The sequence below is a fragment of the Tribolium madens genome, unplaced genomic scaffold (assembly GCF_015345945.1).
Source record: "Tribolium madens isolate multiple individuals breed KSU strain unplaced genomic scaffold, Tmad_KSU_1.1 Scaffold_11;HRSCAF=98;Tcas5.2_LG3b, whole genome shotgun sequence".
Lineage (NCBI taxonomy): Eukaryota > Metazoa > Arthropoda > Insecta > Coleoptera > Tenebrionidae > Tribolium > Tribolium madens.
Genome location: NW_025400975.1, coordinates 349696 through 370927, shown reverse-complemented (window position 1 = coordinate 370927; position 21232 = coordinate 349696). Strand labels below are relative to the sequence as shown.

General features: G+C 30.0%; 1 protein-coding gene across 1 annotated transcript; it reads left to right on the top strand.

The window, feature by feature from the left end:
• Positions 1-1264: 1264 nt before the first annotated feature.
• Positions 1265-20754, top strand: LOC123015659 (pre-mRNA-processing-splicing factor 8). The gene is made up of 23 exons (XM_044415533.1): positions 1265-1396; positions 1549-1739; positions 1789-1957; positions 2007-2600; positions 2664-2789; positions 5383-5636; positions 6444-6824; positions 6874-7100; positions 7151-7477; positions 9712-10829; positions 14576-14722; positions 14774-14924; positions 14980-15156; positions 16905-17141; positions 17194-17384; positions 17441-17746; positions 17802-18078; positions 18135-18295; positions 18350-18541; positions 18656-19022; positions 19078-19365; positions 19417-20476; positions 20527-20754. Exons 2-23 carry the CDS (start codon positions 1550-1552, stop codon positions 20679-20681), a joined length of 7095 nt encoding a protein of 2364 aa, XP_044271468.1. The 5' UTR covers positions 1265-1396; position 1549; the 3' UTR covers positions 20682-20754.
• Positions 20755-21232: the final 478 nt, after the last annotated feature.

The following is a 21232-nucleotide window of genomic DNA, read 5'->3' as shown; positions in this document are numbered from 1 at the left end:
TTTTTAATTGTTTTTTTTGGTTAAATCATGCATGGGCCGTATAGTTTGTTCATTCAGCTTCAATTTGTTTTTTTATGTTCTTTTTACGTCAATTTGGGGCTGAGATTTTTGACTTTTAATGAAAAATGATCTTTTTGACTTTGATCATCGATAACTCAGCAACCAATGACCGCACAGAGTATGTAAGGAAAATTTCAAAAAATGAAATAAAACCTTTATAAAATGATTTTACAATTTTTTGAAAAAAAAATTTACTCGCAACACTGATTTAAAGAAAGGACAAAGAAGTAGAAAGAAGTGTTGTTGTAGTAAATCTACTGCGTATTCACAAATATTGAGGGAGAGACTAATGTATCTAGGTTTTTTTTAACATTTTTTTTTAACTTTTTTACAATTTTGCATGTTGAATTACAAAAAAAAAAAACGAAAAAAATTTTTTTTTTATTTTTGAAAATTAATTTTTGAGGCTATTTAGCGTTTATATAACCTAATTCTGTTCATCTCAAATTAATTGCATTAATTAAAAGTTGATACCCTCAAGCGGTATTCAGGAGTACTCGATTTATTAACATTCATACAGATTTTCAAAAAAAAAAAACAATTTTTTAAATTGTTTCTGATTTTTTTCAAATTCAACAGTAATGCATTATTTTTCAAAATTCAACAACTTGAAGCATTTTGTAACTTTAAACATGTACTACTTTCTTTACACTTTTATTGCATATGTTATTTATTGATTTTTTCTTTTGTACTAGGAATACAAAAAACTATTGTTGTATCAACAAGAAATTACTCCCTAGGATTTTGGGATATTCATGAATAGGTTGCCATAATGTGGGTTTGGTTGGTTTCTGGTGACATACAAAACCGTAACCAACCATAGACAATCAAAATTACTTCTGAAAATTATAGTTACCAACAACATAAAAAACGTAACTTTCCTAAAAGTTTAAATTCTAGGTGCTAATTTTTTGTTGACAAATTTGTATAGTGCTTTTAAATGTTTTGAATGTTAAACATATTAAATTCAGCAAAAAAGAGAAAAAATCTAAAAAGAAACTTTGTATATTATTTATATTGCTTTAAAGACGATTAATTTATTAAATTTTTTGTTTATGCACCCATTGAAAATATGAAAAGTCGGCACCCATGATCGCGCAGAGTATTTTATTATGCAACTAGCAAAACACTTGTGTTTAAAAATTTAATGTAAGTTGGCAACGACGGCCATTTTTATTTGTTAGTATTATTTTAGTTGTGAGGTTGGTAATCACAAATATGGCGTTTGGCGGTGTGTGATGTGTGAAAATGTACGCCGCATTAAAACGTAAAGCAAACGTTTTAGTCGCATTCAAGCACTAAAACTCCAATTTTATTCACAATTCAATGAAATAAGGTAAGATTATACCATATTAAGTTAGGTAATTCACATATTTCATTATTTATGTTTGTATAATAACTGCATGTTTCTCTTTTTATCGGTTATCATCAAGATAACCTTCAAAACAGCGTTACTTTAGTTTTGTATTAATTTTTCACAAATTTCAGGATGTCGCTGCCCCCTTATTTATTGGGTCCCAACCCATGGGCCACCATGATGGCCCAACAGCACCTGGCCGCAGCCCATGCCCAGGCCCAAGCCGCTGCAGCCCAGGCCCATGCCCATGCCTTACAACAGCAAATACCGCCCCCACACCCAAAATCGGACGTAATGACTGAAGAAAAACTTCAAGAAAAAGGTAAATTCGACTTTTTTGATACATTTTCTCATAAAGTCCGACATTCCAGCCCAAAAATGGCATCAACTCCAGTCTAAAAGATTTGCCGATAAACGAAAACTGGGCTTTGTTGATGCCCAAAAAGAGGACATGCCCCCCGAGCACATCCGGAAAATTATCAGAGATCACGGTGATATGAGCAGTCGGAAATATCGACACGATAAACGCGTTTATTTGGGGTAAATTGTCTTGTTTAAGCTTCACATTTCTATTAATTTTTTTTAACAGAGCTTTGAAATACATGCCTCATGCTGTAATGAAGTTATTGGAGAATATGCCCATGCCTTGGGAACAAATTCGGGACGTGAAAGTGTTGTACCATATAACTGGGGCTATAACTTTCGTTAATGAGATTCCATGGGTGATTGAGCCCATTTATATAGCCCAATGGGGTACAATGTGGATTATGATGCGACGTGAAAAACGCGATCGTCGACATTTTAAACGAATGCGGTTTCCGCCCTTTGATGACGAGGAACCACCCCTTGATTATGCTGATAACGTCCTAGATGTTGAGCCTCTTGAAGCAATTCAAATTGAGTTGGATGCAGAGGAGGATGCTGAGGTTGCGAAATGGTTTTACGACCATAAACCATTAGTTGGTACTAAGTATGTGAATGGTCCAACGTATAGAAAATGGAATTTAACACTACCAATGATGGCGACTTTATATCGATTGGCAAATCAACTATTGACTGATTTAGTTGATAATAATTATTTCTATCTTTTTGACACTAAGAGCTTTTTTACAGCGAAAGCTTTAAATATGGCAATTCCAGGAGGACCAAAATTTGAACCTCTAATTAAAGATATGAATCCAGCGTAAGAATTTTACAATTATTGAATTTTTAATTTTTTTTTTCTTACTGTTTGTTGTGTTTGCAGGGACGAGGATTGGAATGAGTTTAATGATATTAATAAAATTATCATTAGACAACCAATTAGGACCGAATACAGGATTGCTTTTCCCTATTTGTACAACAACATGCCTCATTTTGTGCATTTGTCGTGGTATGTATTTTTTTGGTTTGTTTTCGTGCTATCCACACTAGTTTTTTATTCGTTTTTGAAGCGTAGAACGGGTAAACTAGCAGTGTGGGAGATAATTACGGTGATATGATATTCGTTTCATTGAAAAGTCTTCATGAAAATGCTGAAATATCACATACATGTGTTATTTTTATTAGACTTGCTTTGATGTCTTAAAAATATAAAATTTTACCAAAAAAAAATTATTTCGTGGTTGGGACGAGCAACAAAGACCTAAGCTAATAAAACTAGTAAAACTCAGTTTATAGAAGGCAAAATAAAAATTAATTCGTTGTTAAAAGTTAATGCACGATTAACCCGTGAATCTGAGCATCTGATTGGTTCAATTTGGTCACGTGATCAGTAATCTCACACTGTTAAAAGAATTTTATTCTGGTGCTGTTTGCAAGTTGTAATATTTTTTTGTCGTTTGTTATTGTTTTTATTATACAAGAAAGTATAGATTTCGTACATGTCACTATTTCTAAATTTCGACTTTTGTGCATGTTTGTTTTGCAAAATCTTGTTCAAACACGTCTAAAAATCACAAATGAAATAATGTTCTTTTGTTTGTTTCTGGGGATTTAATTTGTTTTGGGCAAAATTAAGACAAAAATAAGCCGAAAAAATACAAAATCTGATCGAAAATGCTTGTACGTTCTTGTACTACATAAAATCTTAAAATTTTCGCGAGATTTTGCTAAAACCAACTAAAAAATTAACAAATTAAGTCGAAAATTATATTATTTTTGCATTTCTTGAACATTTAGGATGTTTTTCGCCTAGAAACACAATTATTTTGCAAAATTTGGTGAGAAAAGTCAAAAATTTATCAAAGTGGACCAAAAATGTTGTTTTTGTTTTTTTTTTTGAGTGTAAGCACGTTTCTGAGATAAAACAAAAAGAAAATCGAAAAATTTGTTTAACTTAAAAAATTACAAATTTAATCGATATTGATGTGTATTTTTTACGTTGTTTTACTCGATTTACTTCGTTTTTGAATCGGAGGGTCATTTATTTTTCAAAATCTTCTTCAAATACGCCCAAAATTTGTTAAAAAATTAATATTGATGTTATTTCGTTTGTGTCAGTTGATTTAACCTGTTTTTTTGAGCAAAATTAAGACAAAAATAAGCCTAGAAACTACAAAATTTGATCGAGAATGCGTTTAAATGTTTTTTTTTTTGTACTAAAAACTCCGTTTTTTTCCTAAAATTTCGCTGAAAACATACCAAAACAACAAATTAAGTCGAAAATTATATAATTTTTGCATTTCTGGAGCGTTTTTCAGCGAGAAACGCAATTATAGACAAGCTGTAAAATAACAGAATTAGGTTAAAAATGCGAAAATGCGTCATTTTTGCATTCCTCGAGAATTTTAGCACGTTTTTCAGCTCGAGACACAATTATTTTGCAAAATTTTGCGAGAAACCAGTCAAAAGTTGTGCCGTTTTTGTCTTTTTCTAAGTAGAAAAAATACAAAAGTAAATAATAACAAAGAAAATTGAAAAATTTTGCTTATACAATCTAAAAAATTAAATAAATCGATATTTATTTTATTTTTTAATTTATTTACGCTTGACTTACTTCATTTTTAAATCATAGGCTCATTTATTTTGGAAAATCTTGTACAAACACGTCCAAAAAATACAAAAATAATTGAAATTGATATTATTTTTTACGTTGTTTTGCTCGATTTACTTCTTTTTGAACCAGCGGCTCATTTATTTTGCAAAATCTTGTCCAAAATCTTGCCCAAATCACAAAAAGAATTATGTAATATTCTTATCTTGTTTGTTTCGCTCGATTTAAATAGTTTTTGAGGAAAATTAAGACAAAAATTAGCCGAGTAATTACAAAATTTGATCGAAAATGCTCGAGATTTTGCTAAAATAAACCAAAAAAAAATCAACAAATAAGACAAAAATCATTTTATTTTTGCATTTGTCTGACAAAGGTTATCGTTTATAAATTAGTTTTTTCTTTTTGAAAAAGTGAATAGTTTTACTATTACGGAAAAAAAATATGTTAGAGAATTTTAAAATTTGATAAAAAAAATTACATAATTCAAATATCTAAAACCATTTTGTGTTAAAAAATAGACTTTTTTCATAAGTTTTTTTATTTTTCTAGTCATTTTGTTTTTTCCGAATATTTTTGAAGCACTCTATATGAATAAATTATTTTCTTTCGAAATCGTTACATAAAATCGTCAGCAAAAAATAAAATCGGCACTAAAGTAGTTCATTATACGACATTTTTTTACTGCAACCAGTAAACATTTCCATGAATTCAAATTGTTATATAACAATTAACCCAAATAAATAAGCATTTTCGTGTTTTATGTCTATAATTTTTTTGCAACAATAATATACAGAGTGTTTGACATAGAAGTTTTTCCATGTTTCGGGGGCGAATTCTGAAACATCCTGTAGTAACCTAACCTCCAAAGTAGTTTAAACAAATTTTGTCCCAATTTGCGATTTCGGAAAACATTTAATATGCGCCTTGTCGAGGCCACTTTATGTTTTTTTATTTTCTTATAAGCCGAAAAATTAAATTAGTACTTTTTTAGGTATCACGCTCCAAATGTTGTTTACATTAAAACGGAAGATCCAGACCTCCCTGCATTTTACTTTGATCCTTTAATAAACCCAATTTCGCACCGACATGCTGTTAAAAGTTTGGAACCTCTTCCCGAAGATGACGAAGAATACATTTTACCAGAACACGTGCAACCCTTTTTACAAGAAACACCCCTTTATACAGATAACACCGCTAACGGTATTGCCCTCTTATGGGCCCCTAGACCGTTCAATTTACGTTCTGGTAATAATAATTACACAGGGTGACAAAAAAAGTCAAATTTTATATCATTTTGTTCGTCTCAGTAAGACAAATCAAATGCACTAAAAAAAAATTCAAAAAGTCCACACACTTCGAACTAAATAATTTTTTTCTAATTTAAATGAATTTAAAATACTCTAATTTTAAAAAATCATTATTCAATTACTATTAGGCCGATTTCCTTCAAATAAAGACCATTCTAAAGGGATGGAGTTGCCCCTTAGAACGATATGAAATTTAAAATTGAATATTGGCAATTGAAGTAAATCGAAATAATCTAAGAAAAACTCTACAAGTAAATTTTTTTTCAACATTACCATCGTGTAGAGCATCTTTTTATTAATAAGAATCCACATTTTTAAAATAATATACCGAGTAGTTTTCAAGATATGATTTTTTGAAGTTAAGGTTTGCTAATCAAGCATTGCGCCAAATAGGAGAAATGAATGTTAATCTAACTTAAGATTGCATTTTTATAAAAGTATTTGTTTTAAGACTCTTCTTTTGCTTCAAAATGGTCAATTGCACCTTCTTTGTTCTAATTAGAATAAACAAAAACTGTTTCTTTATTTAAAACAAACAAAGTTAAATTATTTTAAATCCATTTAAATTAGAAAAAAATTATTTAGTTCAAGTGTGTGGACTGAATTTTTTTAGTGCATTTGATTTGTCTCACTGAGACGAACAAAATGATATATAATTTGTCAAGTTGTCACGACATGACTTTTTTTTTGTCGCCTTGTGTTATTTCATTTCGAAGTTGTGATTTATTTCAATATTAATTTATAGGACGTTGTCGCCGAGCCATTGATGTACCATTAGTGAAAACATGGTACATGGAACATTCACCTCCTGGACAACCAGTTAAAGTGAGAGTTAGTTACCAGAAATTGTTAAAATATTACGTTCTTAATGCCCTTAAACATCGGCCTCCTAAAGCACAGAAAAAACGCTATTTATTCCGTTCTTTCAAATCGACGAAATTTTTCCAAACTACGACTCTTGATTGGGTCGAAGCTGGTTTACAAGTTTGTAGACAAGGGTACAACATGCTCAATTTACTTATTCATCGGAAAAATCTGAATTATCTTCATTTGGATTACAATTTTAACTTGAAACCGGTCAAGACTTTAACAACAAAAGAACGAAAAAAATCCCGATTTGGAAATGGTAAAAAATTTGAATTTTTAACAATGATTTTTCTTATAATTTTTTGCAGCTTTCCATTTATGTAGAGAAATTTTACGTTTAACAAAACTAATCATCGACTCCCATGTTCAATACAGACTCAACAACGTTGATGCATTTCAATTGGCCGATGGTTTACAGTATATTTTTGCTCATGTTGGTCAATTAACTGGCATGTACAGATACAAATACAAGTTGATGAGACAAATCAGAATGTGTAAAGATTTAAAACATTTGATTTATTATCGTTTTAATACAGTAAGTGATTAAAGTTGTAAAATTCTGAAAAATGAAATTACTTTCTTTAGGGTCCTGTTGGAAAAGGTCCGGGTTGTGGATTTTGGGCTCCAGGTTGGAGGGTTTGGTTGTTTTTTATGCGTGGAATTACACCTCTACTTGAACGTTGGTTGGGTAATTTACTATCACGTCAATTTGAAGGAAGACATTCGAAAGGTGTTGCTAAAACTGTGACGAAACAAAGGGTTGAGTCTCACTTTGATCTTGAATTGAGGGCATCAGTTATGCACGATATTGTTGATATGATGCCTGAGGGTATCAAACAGAACAAAGCAAGGACCATTTTGCAACATTTGTCTGAGGCTTGGCGGTGTTGGAAGGCAAATATTCCATGGAAGGTGAGTTATACCAATTTCTAGCCAAATAGTGTTTTTTTTTTATTGGAAATGTGGCAAAATATTGGTGAAATTAGCCACAAATTTTGTTTACTTTTTGGTTTTGACCCTAGAAATTTAATAGTATTGATAGAAATTATTCATAAATGGTAATTATTAAATTTAAACTTAAAAATTCTGTTTTTTTATATATTTAATCGTATTCATTATTGTCAAATTTTAAACATTGAAAATTGTTTAGTTATTCATACTGAAGCCGCGATTACTTTTTATCTGTTTCTTCAATGAAATAGGTCTTCAAGGTAGTCAGCTTTAAACTGAAAAGTTTTATAAATTTTTGATTTTTTTATTTTGTAAAATGTTTTGGAAATTTTAATTATAAATTTGAGGGAAAGTGATGACGACAGTGATTTTGGCATTAATTTTGAAGATTTGGTTTAAATTTTCTTTTCGGTTTGTTTTTCATTTTGTCATTTTGTTCGATCAAATATTATAACAGTGCCACTATACATACAGTGTGTCCCCAAATAGGTGAAACTACTCTTATAAAAGATAAAAAATTCTAGATTTAATTTTTTATTTTTTGAGGTTCAGCTCTGTTTGCTTAAAGACTAATTTCTAACAATTTTAGTTTTAAAATTGGAAATTTTCCAAAAAAACTAGGCTAACTTTGATTTTTAATTTTTTTATGTTTACTAATTCACAAATCAAATAATTTTATTTCTATTTTTTTTTCATTATGAATAAAAATAATTACATTTTCCTGTTAATAAAAAGCAATTATTTTGGAACAAAATGAAAAATCATAGGTGGTGGATAATTTTGAAATTTGGAATAGAGGCCTAAATATTGATTCTAAACAATTTTTTAAGCAAACAATTTTGTTTTCGTTATGGGACAATTTTTGTTTCGCAGATGATTTTATTTTATATTTTTTCAAGTCTTTGTGTAAAAACAAAATCTTAGAAGTTTTAGGATTTTTCCGGCAGTTGAATTAATTTTTAGGCCTGTGATATTAGTAATAATATTTTTCATTTTTTTTTGAAAATTTTTTAATAAATCATTACAATGCAGTGCTAAAACTATCAAAGAAAATTTCGCCACTTTAAAAAAGATTTTTTTTCTATGAAACGTCAAGGTGGATTGCCATCTAAAAAACATACTCGAAAACAAAACAAAATTTAATAAAATCATATACAGAGTGTTTAAGAAATCGAGCACTTCCGTGACACTGTGTCATAGGGCAGTGCTCTAGACAACAAGAAAAATGTTAAAAAAAAGATTTTTTTTAATTTTTGGTATTTAAAGTCTAAAGTGCTCTACCATAAGAAAACCGGAAGATTCCTAGTATTTTAGACATTTTTTACAAATTGTGTTCTAAAATTTAATAATTTTCATGACAAAGTGATATTTTGATAAAATTTTATCACGTTATCACGTCTCCCTAACACGCAGTTTGATATCATTTTTTGAGTAAGAAAATACAACTCTAATGAATTTTCTTTTGAAATGACAATTTTTTTCCGAAATTCTTATACGAAATTTAATTTTTTTAAGGTTTATATTGCTTTTAAAACTATTAAATATGCATAATAATAAAGTTGCACTTGATAAATTCTAAAAATAATGTGCCTATTTCTGCCATTCTGAGTATATTAGCAAATTGTCTTCAATTTTCAGTAGATATTTTTCTAGTGTTGAGGTTTTATTAATGTGCATGTTTTTAATAAAAATAAAAGACTTTTTGACATAAATAGAAACATTAAAAATATACAGATTGCTCCAGAAATAACTTATCCAAAACCACTCGTCACAAACAGCAATGTTACTGATAACTTCTTGTAATACCATTTGGATGGTCTTATTAGTGTCAAATTTTGATGTACTTGTTTCTGGAACACCCTGAAAACTGTTTGGAAAACTGAAAACTGTTGGAACTGTAAACTTTATTTATTAAAATTACTATGAATAAATCTGCTAGGGGTACCAACGTTAGGACATTTCCCTTTAAAACAAATACTATATTTTTTTGTTGTTGATTTGATGATAATAAAATGTGATGAGACGCGCAGGGGTCCTGAAGTTGATCAAAATGTAGATCAACAACTAATGCTTACATTGACGTAGGTCAAAACAGCATTGGTTGGATAATGCGCAACTGATTGATTATACAAAGTGTCCGAAAAAAAACTATTAAATATCATCATTTTTGCTTAGTTGTGGTATTAATGTTACAGGTTCCTGGTTTACCAATCCCGATCGAAAACATGATTCTTCGATATGTGAAAATGAAAGCTGATTGGTGGACAAACACAGCTCATTACAATAGAGAAAGAATACGTCGAGGAGCAACTGTTGATAAAACAGTGTGCAAAAAGAATTTAGGAAGATTGACAAGACTTTATTTAAAAGCAGAACAAGAACGACAACACAATTACTTGAAAGATGGTCCTTACATTAGTCCCGAAGAAGCAGTTGCTATTTATACCACAACAGTTCATTGGCTTGAGTCTCGAAGATTTGCTCCAATTCCATTCCCTCCATTGTCATACAAACACGATACTAAACTCCTAATTCTTGCATTAGAACGTCTCAAAGAAGCTTATAGTGTGAAATCTCGACTTAATCAGAGTCAAAGAGAAGAATTGGGACTTATTGAACAAGCTTATGACAATCCTCATGAAGCTCTTTCACGAATTAAACGTCATTTATTGACACAGAGAGCTTTTAAAGAAGTTGGAATTGAGTTTATGGACTTGTATAGTCATTTAATACCAGTTTATGATGTTGAACCACTTGAGAAAATCACTGATGCTTATTTAGACCAATATTTGTGGTATGAAGCTGATAAGAGACGATTGTTTCCACCATGGATCAAACCTGCTGATACTGAACCACCTCCTTTACTTGTATACAAATGGTGTCAAGGAATTAACAATCTACAAGATGTTTGGGATGTTTCTGAAGGCGAATGTAACGTTCTTTTAGAATCAAAGTTTGAGAAACTCTACGAAAAAATTGATTTAACTCTTTTAAATCGATTGTTACGTTTGATTGTCGATCATAATATTGCTGATTACATGACGGCTAAAAACAACGTTGTAATTAATTACAAAGATATGAATCATACCAACAGTTATGGGATTATAAGAGGTTTACAATTTGCTTCGTTTATAACACAGTATTATGGTTTGGTTTTGGATTTATTGGTGCTTGGGTTGCAAAGGGCCAGTGAAATGGCAGGTCCGCCTCAAATGCCAAATGATTTTCTCACATTTCAAGATGTTTCAACGGAAACTTGCCATCCTATAAGGCTCTATTGTAGATACGTTGACAAGATTCATATGTTTTTCAGGTAAGATTACTAATTTTACTAATTCATTCTTGTCTTTTAATAGGAATGAAATTTTAATATTGAATTTTATTGAAAAGTATTTTTTGAAAAAACAAATTGGTGAAGTACAGTCAATCGATTTGAAAATGTCGTATACCTAAGTTTAACCGTTTCGAAATATTTAAACTTTCTTGAATTTTTTTGCATTTGCAGCTTCCTATTCAAAAATCAGTTTTCCTAAATAAAACGTTCCAATTCCCAAACTATTAGGAGACTTTCTTAAAAATAGTATTTTTTTTACTTTGATTCACTAAAAAGCTATTACTTTTGATTGTTAATTTAAATACATTGAACAGTTAACTTAGGTATTTTCAATAATCATCGACGAAATTAGTAATTTTTAAAAAAATCTACTGTCATTAAATAAACATAACGCGAGTAAAATTAAATGATAATAATTATTAATTTTTTTTCGTGCAGTTTTTCTAATGAGGATTATAACATTTGATTTTACGGATTTTTTATCTTTAAAACAATGTGCAACTAACAATCAATTATAATAAAATATTAAAATTTGAGTGAATACGAAACTTCACATTTCGTTGCCACGGTTTTTAGGTAAAGAATCTTTAATTTTACAAAGCGAAATGATTTATTGGGGATGGTTGCGGTCGGAGGGAGGGGAGGGCTCATTTAATGGACACGACATTTTCAAATCGACTGACTGTACTATAAAAATGTGTTGCTTCTCAAGAATAAAAATTTTCAAATTTGTTATTTTGTTTTTGAGTTCTGCAAAATTTTTATATTACTTATCATATATAAATTTATCATTGGATAAAATCAAAATTCTACCTACATATTTTTTTAATTTGTAAAAAAGTCAATGGTTTTTGGTATACATCGTGTTTAAATAGGAAATACTTGATTTGATTTTTAAATATTTTTTTATCGACTGTTTAATAAATAACCAAACAAGAAAATTCGGCATGATTTTAGACTATTGTAGCAGATTATGTTTAAGGTTATTTCATAGTTTCTTTTACCACTATTTGAAATTCTCATAAAAATTGTCAAAATGAAAAATTCAAAGTTTAAGAAAAACTAATGTTGCCCAGCAAGTATTTTTTTAAATAAATATGAAGAATAGCCTTTTTAAAAATTGTAGAATACTTTTAATTTTTTCTATTCAGAAAAACGTTACTTTTCGTAAGTAAAATCAGTCAGATTATTTTATTTTTAGTCAGAATTTAAAGTTGATAAATTATTATTTTTATAATTTATTGAGACATTTCAAGAGTTTCGATTTCTTCAAACTTGTCTTATGCATTTTTTTTTAATGTTGAGGATCTCTAGAAATGTAAAAAACGTTATTTAGTTCAATTTTAAAGTTGTTTTCTTTGTTTTTTCTTTGATTTCTGTGGAGATTTTGGAAAGATTGGAAAGCAGTTTTAATTTAAAAAATAGTAGATTGTTTAACAAGTACTATCGAGCGAAAACAGATTGATTTTGGATATAGTCTACCCGAAATTAATAAAATAGGAAAAAATATTTTTTTAGTCTTGTAGAAATAGTTTTTCTGAAAAGTTGAAAAATGTACAAAGAAAATCTTTGAATTTTTTGCTATATAAAGAAGGTGGGAGTTATTACCCTTTAATTCGTTTAGTTTCAGTTTTTCTAATCTTGAAACCAAGTATGAAATTACCATTATTAAAATTTGATTGGCCTCAACTGCTTAACAAACTAAATTTTCGTGTACTACGTCCAAATTATAGAAATAAAACATTTACTTTACTTCGATACTAGTCGAACAAACTTTCAAAAATAAACATCGTTTTTTAAAATGTGCATCGAAATGAACCAAGTTAATATAAATTACTGCAAATTTCGTAATATTTTACGTGAATTATGCATCTGTAGTAAAATTTATTTTGACTACACAGTTATTGGTCTTCTATGGTGTACAGAATCTAATAATAATTAGTAATGAGTTAATGACTAATATAATAATGTGTTTACCCGATACTTCGGAAAAGTGCATATCGAGGGACAGTTAAATTGAAAAAAATCTGTACAACTAATTCCAATTCCAAAAAAATTCCAGTAATTCCATTAATCCATCAAAATTTTAACAGAATTTGCGTAATTTCAAATTAATTCTGATCTAAAAAATTCAATGTAATTTTTAAAAGAAATTATCTCCGATAATTCAAAGAATAATTTCAGTAATCACAGATAATTCCAGTAATTTCAATAATCCATCGTTTTTTCATTGTTTTTTTTATTAATTCCCATAATTACAAATTAATTCTTGTAATTCCAAAATATTTCTTGTAATTCTAAACTAGATTTTTCTACGTCTTTAGGTTTATAATCTCATATTTATATTCAAAAGATTGAGTCCGGTCCTGGAATAATGGAACTTCTCACATATTTCAAAATGATTTTAGTCAAATGCAAATTTGAGAATTTTTACGACAAAATAAAAAGATATATTATTATTCACAAAAATAAAGTTTATAAAACGAGCAGAGCGAGAGTTTTTTAATCATTTGAGTATAAAAGTCTGGAAACGATGTTATTCTGGCGAAACTTATCAAATTTTTGGCAAATAAATTTATAGGTGTGCAATGACTATAAAAATGCTATTCAAAAAAAAATTAGTTGTTTATACTTACGAGATAAACATAGTAACTTTTTTTTAAATGGAAACCTACCACAATTTTTTTAGACAACGAATTTGTTACAAGAATTGTTGCTGTGCAAATTTTTTTTGTAAACCTCACACTTTTTTGTTAAAAAAATGTTTGACTTACAAGAATTATAGAATTTTTTTGGAGTAAACCACCAGTTTTTGCATTGCACACCTATAAATTTATTTGCCAAAAAAATAGATAGTTTCGTCAGAATAAAATCGTTTTCAGACTTTTGGACCACCTGTATAATGGCCACTTTGTCTATGATACTGTTAAATAATATATTACATGTTTACTCTCTTACGTTTCTTATTTTTTTATATGCTTACGTTTTCACGTTGAAATATTTCTACTTTTCATTTTTTTTACGTTTAATTTTGATTAAAAATATGTAATCTCATGATTACATACTTCCTAGACATTATTTGAGGGTCTGAAAACTTGAAAAAAATGTGTAAAATATTACCTCTAATTCCAAATTACTTCCGATATTTCTGTAAAATTTAACAAGATTTTCAAAAGAAAATATCAAAAAAATAATTGACAATTCCAGAACTATCGGTTGAAAAAATTTCTAGACTTGCAAAACTTTTAAAATTTCTTTAGAGAAATGCTGAAGTATAAAAATTGTTAATGAGTTTTCAAGATTTTGTGCTGCAAAAGACACTTGGGCAAATCAAGAAAACGTCTGAAGTTACAGCTTAAATTAATATACCTGCAACAAAATTAAAAAAAATTCTTGGACCTGTATTTTTTTAATTTAAAAACATCTTTTAGACAGTTTAAATGTGGTAATTGTTAAATAGGCGGTCGTTAAAGAACGATGTGTTCTCATTTGCCTGTTTTAGTGTTTATAAACTTTATAATTTTTTTTTAAATAAATAATAATAATAATGATGAAACGCGCAGGGGTCCTGAAGCTGGTCAAACTGTAGGCCAGCAACCAGTGCGTACACTAACATAGGTTAGTTGCGTATTGGTTGGAGAATTGCGCTTCTGACATAATTTTTTACTAATTTAATAAAACACTGCTTTTTCTTAGTAAAAGCGAATTATATTTTTTTTTTTCAGATTTACAGCTGAGGAAGCTCGCGAATTGATACAAAGATACTTAACTGAACATCCTGATCCAAACAATGAAAATATCGTTGGTTACAATAATAAGAAATGTTGGCCCAGGGATGCTAGAATGAGATTGATGAAACATGACGTTAACTTGTATTTTAACAACTTATATTATTTTTTTTTATATTTATTTTTGTATTTTAGGGGTCGAGCTGTATTTTGGGACATTAAAAATCGTTTACCCCGATCTGTAACGACCATACAGTGGGAGAACAGTTTTGTTAGCGTGTATTCAAAAGATAATCCTAATCTTTTATTTAATATGTGCGGTTTTGAATGCAGAATTTTACCAAAAGTATGTAATTAACTACTTGTTTATTATGTTTATTTTTAACATTTATTTGGTTTAGTGTCGTACTCAACATGAAGAATTCACTCATCGTGATGGAGTATGGAACTTGCAACATGAAGGGAGTAAAGAAAGAACAGCTCAGTGTTTTCTGCGAGTTGACGATGAGTCAATGAGCCGTTTTCATAACAGAGTCAGGCAAATTTTGATGGCGTCAGGATCAACAACATTCACAAAAGTAAGTGCCCTTTAGACACATTTATAAAATATATTCTTTTGTGTATCGAAAACTTATATTGTTTTACACAACTTTTTACTGTTTTACTTTTAATTACTGAACTGAAAACTAATACAAATTTTGTGTGTTAATTATTTTACAGGGCGTTAAAAAAAGATTGTAAAATATTTTAGGAGGTAATAGTATGAACCAAAACAAACAAAAAAGTCTTAATAAACATGAGTTCGCAAAGTAACGGTTTCGGATTGAGAAAAAAATTAAATAAACACTTTAAACAACAAAAAAATAAAAACGAGAAAATGAAATTAAAAAACTAAAGAAAAAGATGATGATGAAAGAAAGACGATTTAATTGACAATTTCTTAAATTTTATTCTTTTTCGGTTATAATGAATGTTTTTTTTTATATTTCCAAATTTTTTAAAGAATATTGGTTTAGTATGTGTATTTTTTTGTATTTTATTCTCTTATTACAATGTAAAACAAAAATAGTGTTACAAAAGGCAGTTGGAGAGACTAAGAAAGTGTCAAATGTACTGGATAAAAAATTCTAGACTTGCAAAAAAACATTTAAAAATTTCTTAAAGAAATACTTAAATTTAAAAAATCTCAATCGAGAATTCTTTGAAACATCGTGTTGCAAAAGAGAGTGGGGGAGACTATTGGAGGCTATCAGATTTTATCAAAATTCGTAGGGGAGGCTCGCCCCCTTCTAAACCTCACACTGTCACATTTTATCAAAATTTTTAAAGGGGACTCGCGGCTTTGCCGCTCGCCCCTTTCTAAATCTCACACTATCAGATTTTGTCAAAATTCATAAAGGGGGGCGCCGCCCCCTTCTGAATCTAAAAAATTAAATTTCCATTTTCTAACTTTGCTTAGTCTCCGCATTTTGCCGTATTTTACTTTTAGCATGTCTAAAATTGCTACTGCGAGAGAGTAAGTTTAATTAATTTTTACACGGGTTGAGAGAGTTGGAGCTATCTCGTTTTAGTAACAGATAATTTTCAAATGAAAAAAACGTGGTTTTATTTGTTTTGCCACCGACTTGACCAATTTTGAGTTTTGGATGAAATAAAAACTTGAAAACTTAATCTGAAGAAGAAGAAAATGAGAAGAATTATTTTAATAAAAATGAAAAATAAAGAAGTGAAATTTGAGTAGAATCAAATTGTCATGGCGTAATAAAAAAAACTATCCAGCAACACAAAAAATAAAGAAAAAAAAACTTTATTATTTATATGAGAATAAAAGAAACAATAGTTGTAACAAAACCTGAAACTGTAATTTAACAATTGGGAAAACATAAAACAAAAAAGTTAGAGAACAAAAAATAAAAACGATACAAGAAAAGCGGATAAAAAACTAGGAATGTCGAAAAAAAACTGAAGGTGAAGATAATGAAAAAGATAAAGAAATTCGGAAGATCTCCGTGACAATTTCAAATTTTTTTTGTTTTACATTTTAATTCTTGTTGTAAATCCCTTATTATGCTATTTTTCTTATTTTTTACAAATTTTGAATGTTTTTAGAATTCTGGTGTGATGTTTAATATATATTTTTCGTATCATAATTCTTATTACGATGTAAAATAAGACAAAAAAAAAGTCTTAATAAACATGTAACGGTTTCGGAGAAATCAAAGATTATTCGTTTTTTGAAAAATTTATTTGTTAAAAAAGAAGCTTCTAGTATAAATTCTAAAAATGTTCACATTTTTAATTTAATTCTAAATAATTGTTTTTACAGATTGTCAATAAATGGAATACTGCTTTAATCGGTCTAATGACTTACTTTCGAGAAGCAGTAGTAAACACCCAAGAACTGTTAGACTTATTAGTCAAATGTGAAAATAAAATTCAGACTCGTATTAAAATTGGTTTGAATTCAAAAATGCCAAGTAGATTTCCACCTGTTGTGTTTTATACGCCTAAAGAATTGGGTGGACTTGGTATGCTTTCAATGGGGCATGTTTTGATCCCTCAGGTAAATAAATCGTTTTTTTTTTTTTTGTAGTTTTTTTCAAAGATTTTTCTAGTCTGATTTGAGATGGTCTAAACAAACTGATGTCGGAATTACTCATTTCCGCTCTGGAATGAGCCATGACGAAGATCAACTTATTCCCAACTTGTATCGTTATATACAACCTTGGGAATCTGAATTTATCGATTCGCAAAGAGTCTGGGCCGAATATTCACTTAAAAGACAAGAAGCAAACGCACAAAATCGGTACAAAACCGTATTTTTTGTTCAAATTGATTATTTAGTAATGTTTTCAATTGTAGTCGTTTGACATTAGAAGACTTGGAAGATTCCTGGGATCGAGGCATTCCGAGAATCAATACTTTGTTCCAGAAAGATCGTCATACATTGGCTTATGATAAAGGCTGGAGAATTAGAACTGAATTTAAACAGTATCAAGTATTGAAACAAAATCCATTTTGGTGGACTCACCAACGCCACGACGGCAAATTATGGAACTTGAACAACTATCGAACTGATATGATTCAAGCTTTAGGAGGTGTGGAAGGTATCCTAGAACACACTCTTTTCAAAGGCACTTATTTTCCAACTTGGGAAGGTCTTTTCTGGTAATTAATAGGGTTTTTTGATTTAGTAATATATTTTAACCAATTAAATTAATAGGGAAAAAGCTTCCGGTTTCGAGGAGTCAATGAAATATAAAAAATTGACTAATGCACAAAGATCCGGTTTGAATCAAATTCCAAATCGTCGTTTTACCTTATGGTGGTCACCTACCATAAATCGTGCCAATGTCTATGTTGGTTTTCAAGTACAATTGGATTTGACTGGTATTTTCATGCACGGGAAAATTCCCACTTTGAAAATTTCGTTAATTCAAATTTTTCGTGCTCACTTGTGGCAAAAAGTGCATGAGAGTATTGTAATGGATCTTTGTCAAGTGAGTTATTTTTATTATTTATTTAGTTTTATTTATTTAAACTTAATGTCTTTAAGGTTTTTGATCAAGAATTGGATGCACTTGAAATTGAAACTGTACAAAAAGAGACGATTCATCCTAGGAAATCATATAAAATGAATTCGTCTTGTGCTGATATTCTTTTGTTCTCAGCTTATAAGTGGAATGTTTCACGACCATCATTACTAGCTGATACGAAGTAAATATTTCTGAAGAAATTGGTGGTTCAATTGTTAAACTAATTTTTTTGCAGAGATACAATGGATAATACAACAACTCAAAAATACTGGATTGATGTTCAGCTCAGATGGGGTGATTATGATTCCCATGATATTGAAAGATATGCAAGAGCAAAATTTTTGGATTATACTACAGACAATATGTCTATATATCCATCTCCAACGGGTGTTTTAATTGCCATTGATTTGGCTTACAATCTTCACAGGTAAGTTGAAAAATGTCTGTTATAATTTGATGCTACTAATTTGTATGGCGGGGCCATGAGTGAAGAACAACACAAAATTTACAGTTTATAAATAATGAAAGTTTTTTGTTTTAGTGCCTATGGAAATTGGTTCCCAGGATGCAAACCGTTGATACAACAAGCCATGGCTAAAATAATGAAAGCTAATCCTGCTTTATACGTGTTGCGTGAACGTATCAGAAAAGCTTTGCAATTGTATTCAAGTGAACCAACTGAACCTTATTTGTCCAGTCAAAATTACGGAGAACTTTTCTCTAACCAAATTATTTGGTTTGTCGATGATACAAATGTGTACAGAGTCACAATTCATAAAACATTTGAGGGTAATTTAACAACAAAACCAATAAATGGAGCCATCTTTATCTTTAATCCAAGAACTGGGCAATTGTTTTTGAAAATCATTCACACTTCAGTATGGGCGGGCCAAAAACGTTTGGGTCAAGTATGTTAACCGTTTTATCTTTTAATAAATCGATTTTATGTTTGGTTTTTCTTAGTTGGCAAAATGGAAAACCGCCGAAGAAGTAGCAGCTTTGATTCGTTCTTTACCTGTTGAAGAACAACCAAAACAGATAATTGTGACTAGAAAGGGAATGTTGGATCCTCTAGAAGTCCATCTTCTCGATTTCCCTAATATTGTTATTAAAGGATCAGAGTTGCAACTACCATTCCAGGCTTGTTTAAAGATTGAGAAATTTGGTGATTTGATTTTGAAAGCAACTGAACCACAAATGGTACTTTTCAATTTATATGATGATTGGTTAAAGACAATTTCATCGTACACTGTAAGTATAAATTATTTGACTAGGTTTGTGAATCTAATTATGACAAAATAGGCATTTTCTCGTCTCATTTTGATCTTGAGAGCTCTACACGTTAATACAGAACGTACAAAAGTTATCTTAAAACCTGATAAAACAACAATCACAGAACCACACCACATTTGGCCAACTCTTTCCGACGATGAATGGATCAAAGTGGAAGTACAATTAAAAGATTTGATTCTTGCCGACTACGGAAAGAAAAATAATGTTAATGTTGCATCATTGACTCAGAGTGAAATTCGTGATATCATTCTTGGTATGGAAATCAGTGCACCCTCTGCCCAAAGACAACAAATCGCAGAAATCGAAAAACAAACAAAAGAACAATCTCAACTAACAGCAACAACAACAAGAACAGTCAATAAACATGGTGATGAAATCATTACAAGTACTACAAGTAATTACGAAACGCAAACATTTAGTTCGAAAACTGAATGGAGAGTTAGGGCTATATCAGCGACGAATTTACATTTGAGAACAAACCATATTTATGTCAGTTCAGACGATATTAAAGAAACTGGTTATACGTATATTTTACCCAAGAATGTTCTCAAAAAGTTTGTCACTATTTCGGATTTGCGAGCACAGATTTGTGCGTTTTTGTATGGAGTTAGTCCTCCTGATAATCCGCAAGTCAAGGAATTGCGTTGTTTGGTTTTGCCCCCACAATGGGGCACTCATCAAACTGTTCATATACCGAACACACCGCCAAATCACCCATTTTTGAAGGATATGGAGCCCTTGGGGTGGATTCATACGCAACCTAACGAATTGCCTCAATTATCACCGCAAGATATAACAACTCATGCGAAATTGATGGCTGATAACCCCACATGGGATGGGGAGAAGACAGTGATTATTACGTGTTCTTTCACGCCAGGATCTTGTTCTCTAACTGCTTATAAATTGACACCTTCGGGGTATGAATGGGGAAGGGCTAACACAGATAAAGGGAATAATCCAAAAGGGTACCTACCAAGTCACTATGAGAAGGTACAGATGTTGCTCTCAGATCGGTTTCTTGGATTTTTCATGGTCCCGGCACAGGGTTCATGGAATTACAATTTTATGGGTAAATTTGATCTAATTTTGGGTTACTTTGGCTAATTTTTTTTCCTTTAGGTGTTCGACACGATCCAAGTATGAAATATGAGCTGCAATTGGCTAATCCTAAGGAGTTTTACCATGAAATACATAGACCAGCGCATTTCTTAAATTTCTCGTCTTTAGAGGACGGCGATGGGGCTGGAGCTGATCGGGAAGATATGTTTGCTTAAGTTGATTTAGATTTTAGTTTTAGATTTGTAAATATTTTACTTGATGAATGAAAATAAATATTTCTTAATCTAGTTTTCTAGCCTATGAACTTTTCCAATTCCTGAGTGTTTTCAGTTTTTTTTTCTAGATAAATTTTTCTTATATTTAATAAATCTTGCCATTTTTTAAATTTTTACATCAATATTGTTATCACATTTGAACACTTCCTTATATCGTTGTTTTATTTTCTGTCGAAATTCTATATAATAAAGAGGTTGTAATTTTTTAATATAAGTGAAAACTTGACATTTATTTACATTAAACATTAATCGATTCATATTACACCAATGTGCTGATTTAGTAATAGTGTCCTCTAAATATTTACAGTCCTTAACAGAGTTAATTCGAAGGTAGATTTTTAAAACGTCTGCAAAAAAAAGATAGGGCATTGTACAGTAAATGACAAATATTTGCTTTTAATTGTTTGTTTAAAGCGTTTACAGCTTGAGGTAGTGTAAAGGGTACAAATGTTGAATCCTTTTGAAATGTTTATTACAAAAATTAAACCAAA

Coding starts and splice junctions, on each gene's coding strand:
- LOC123015659 (XM_044415533.1), top strand. CDS start 1,550: ATGTCGCTGCCCCCTTATTTATTGGGTCCCAACCCATGGGCCACCATG. Junction 2,601..2,663: donor ATTAAAGATATGAATCCAGC/GTAAGAATTTTA, acceptor TTGTGTTTGCAG/GGACGAGGATTGGAATGAGT. Junction 7,101..7,150: donor TTTATTATCGTTTTAATACA/GTAAGTGATTAA, acceptor TACTTTCTTTAG/GGTCCTGTTGGAAAAGGTCC.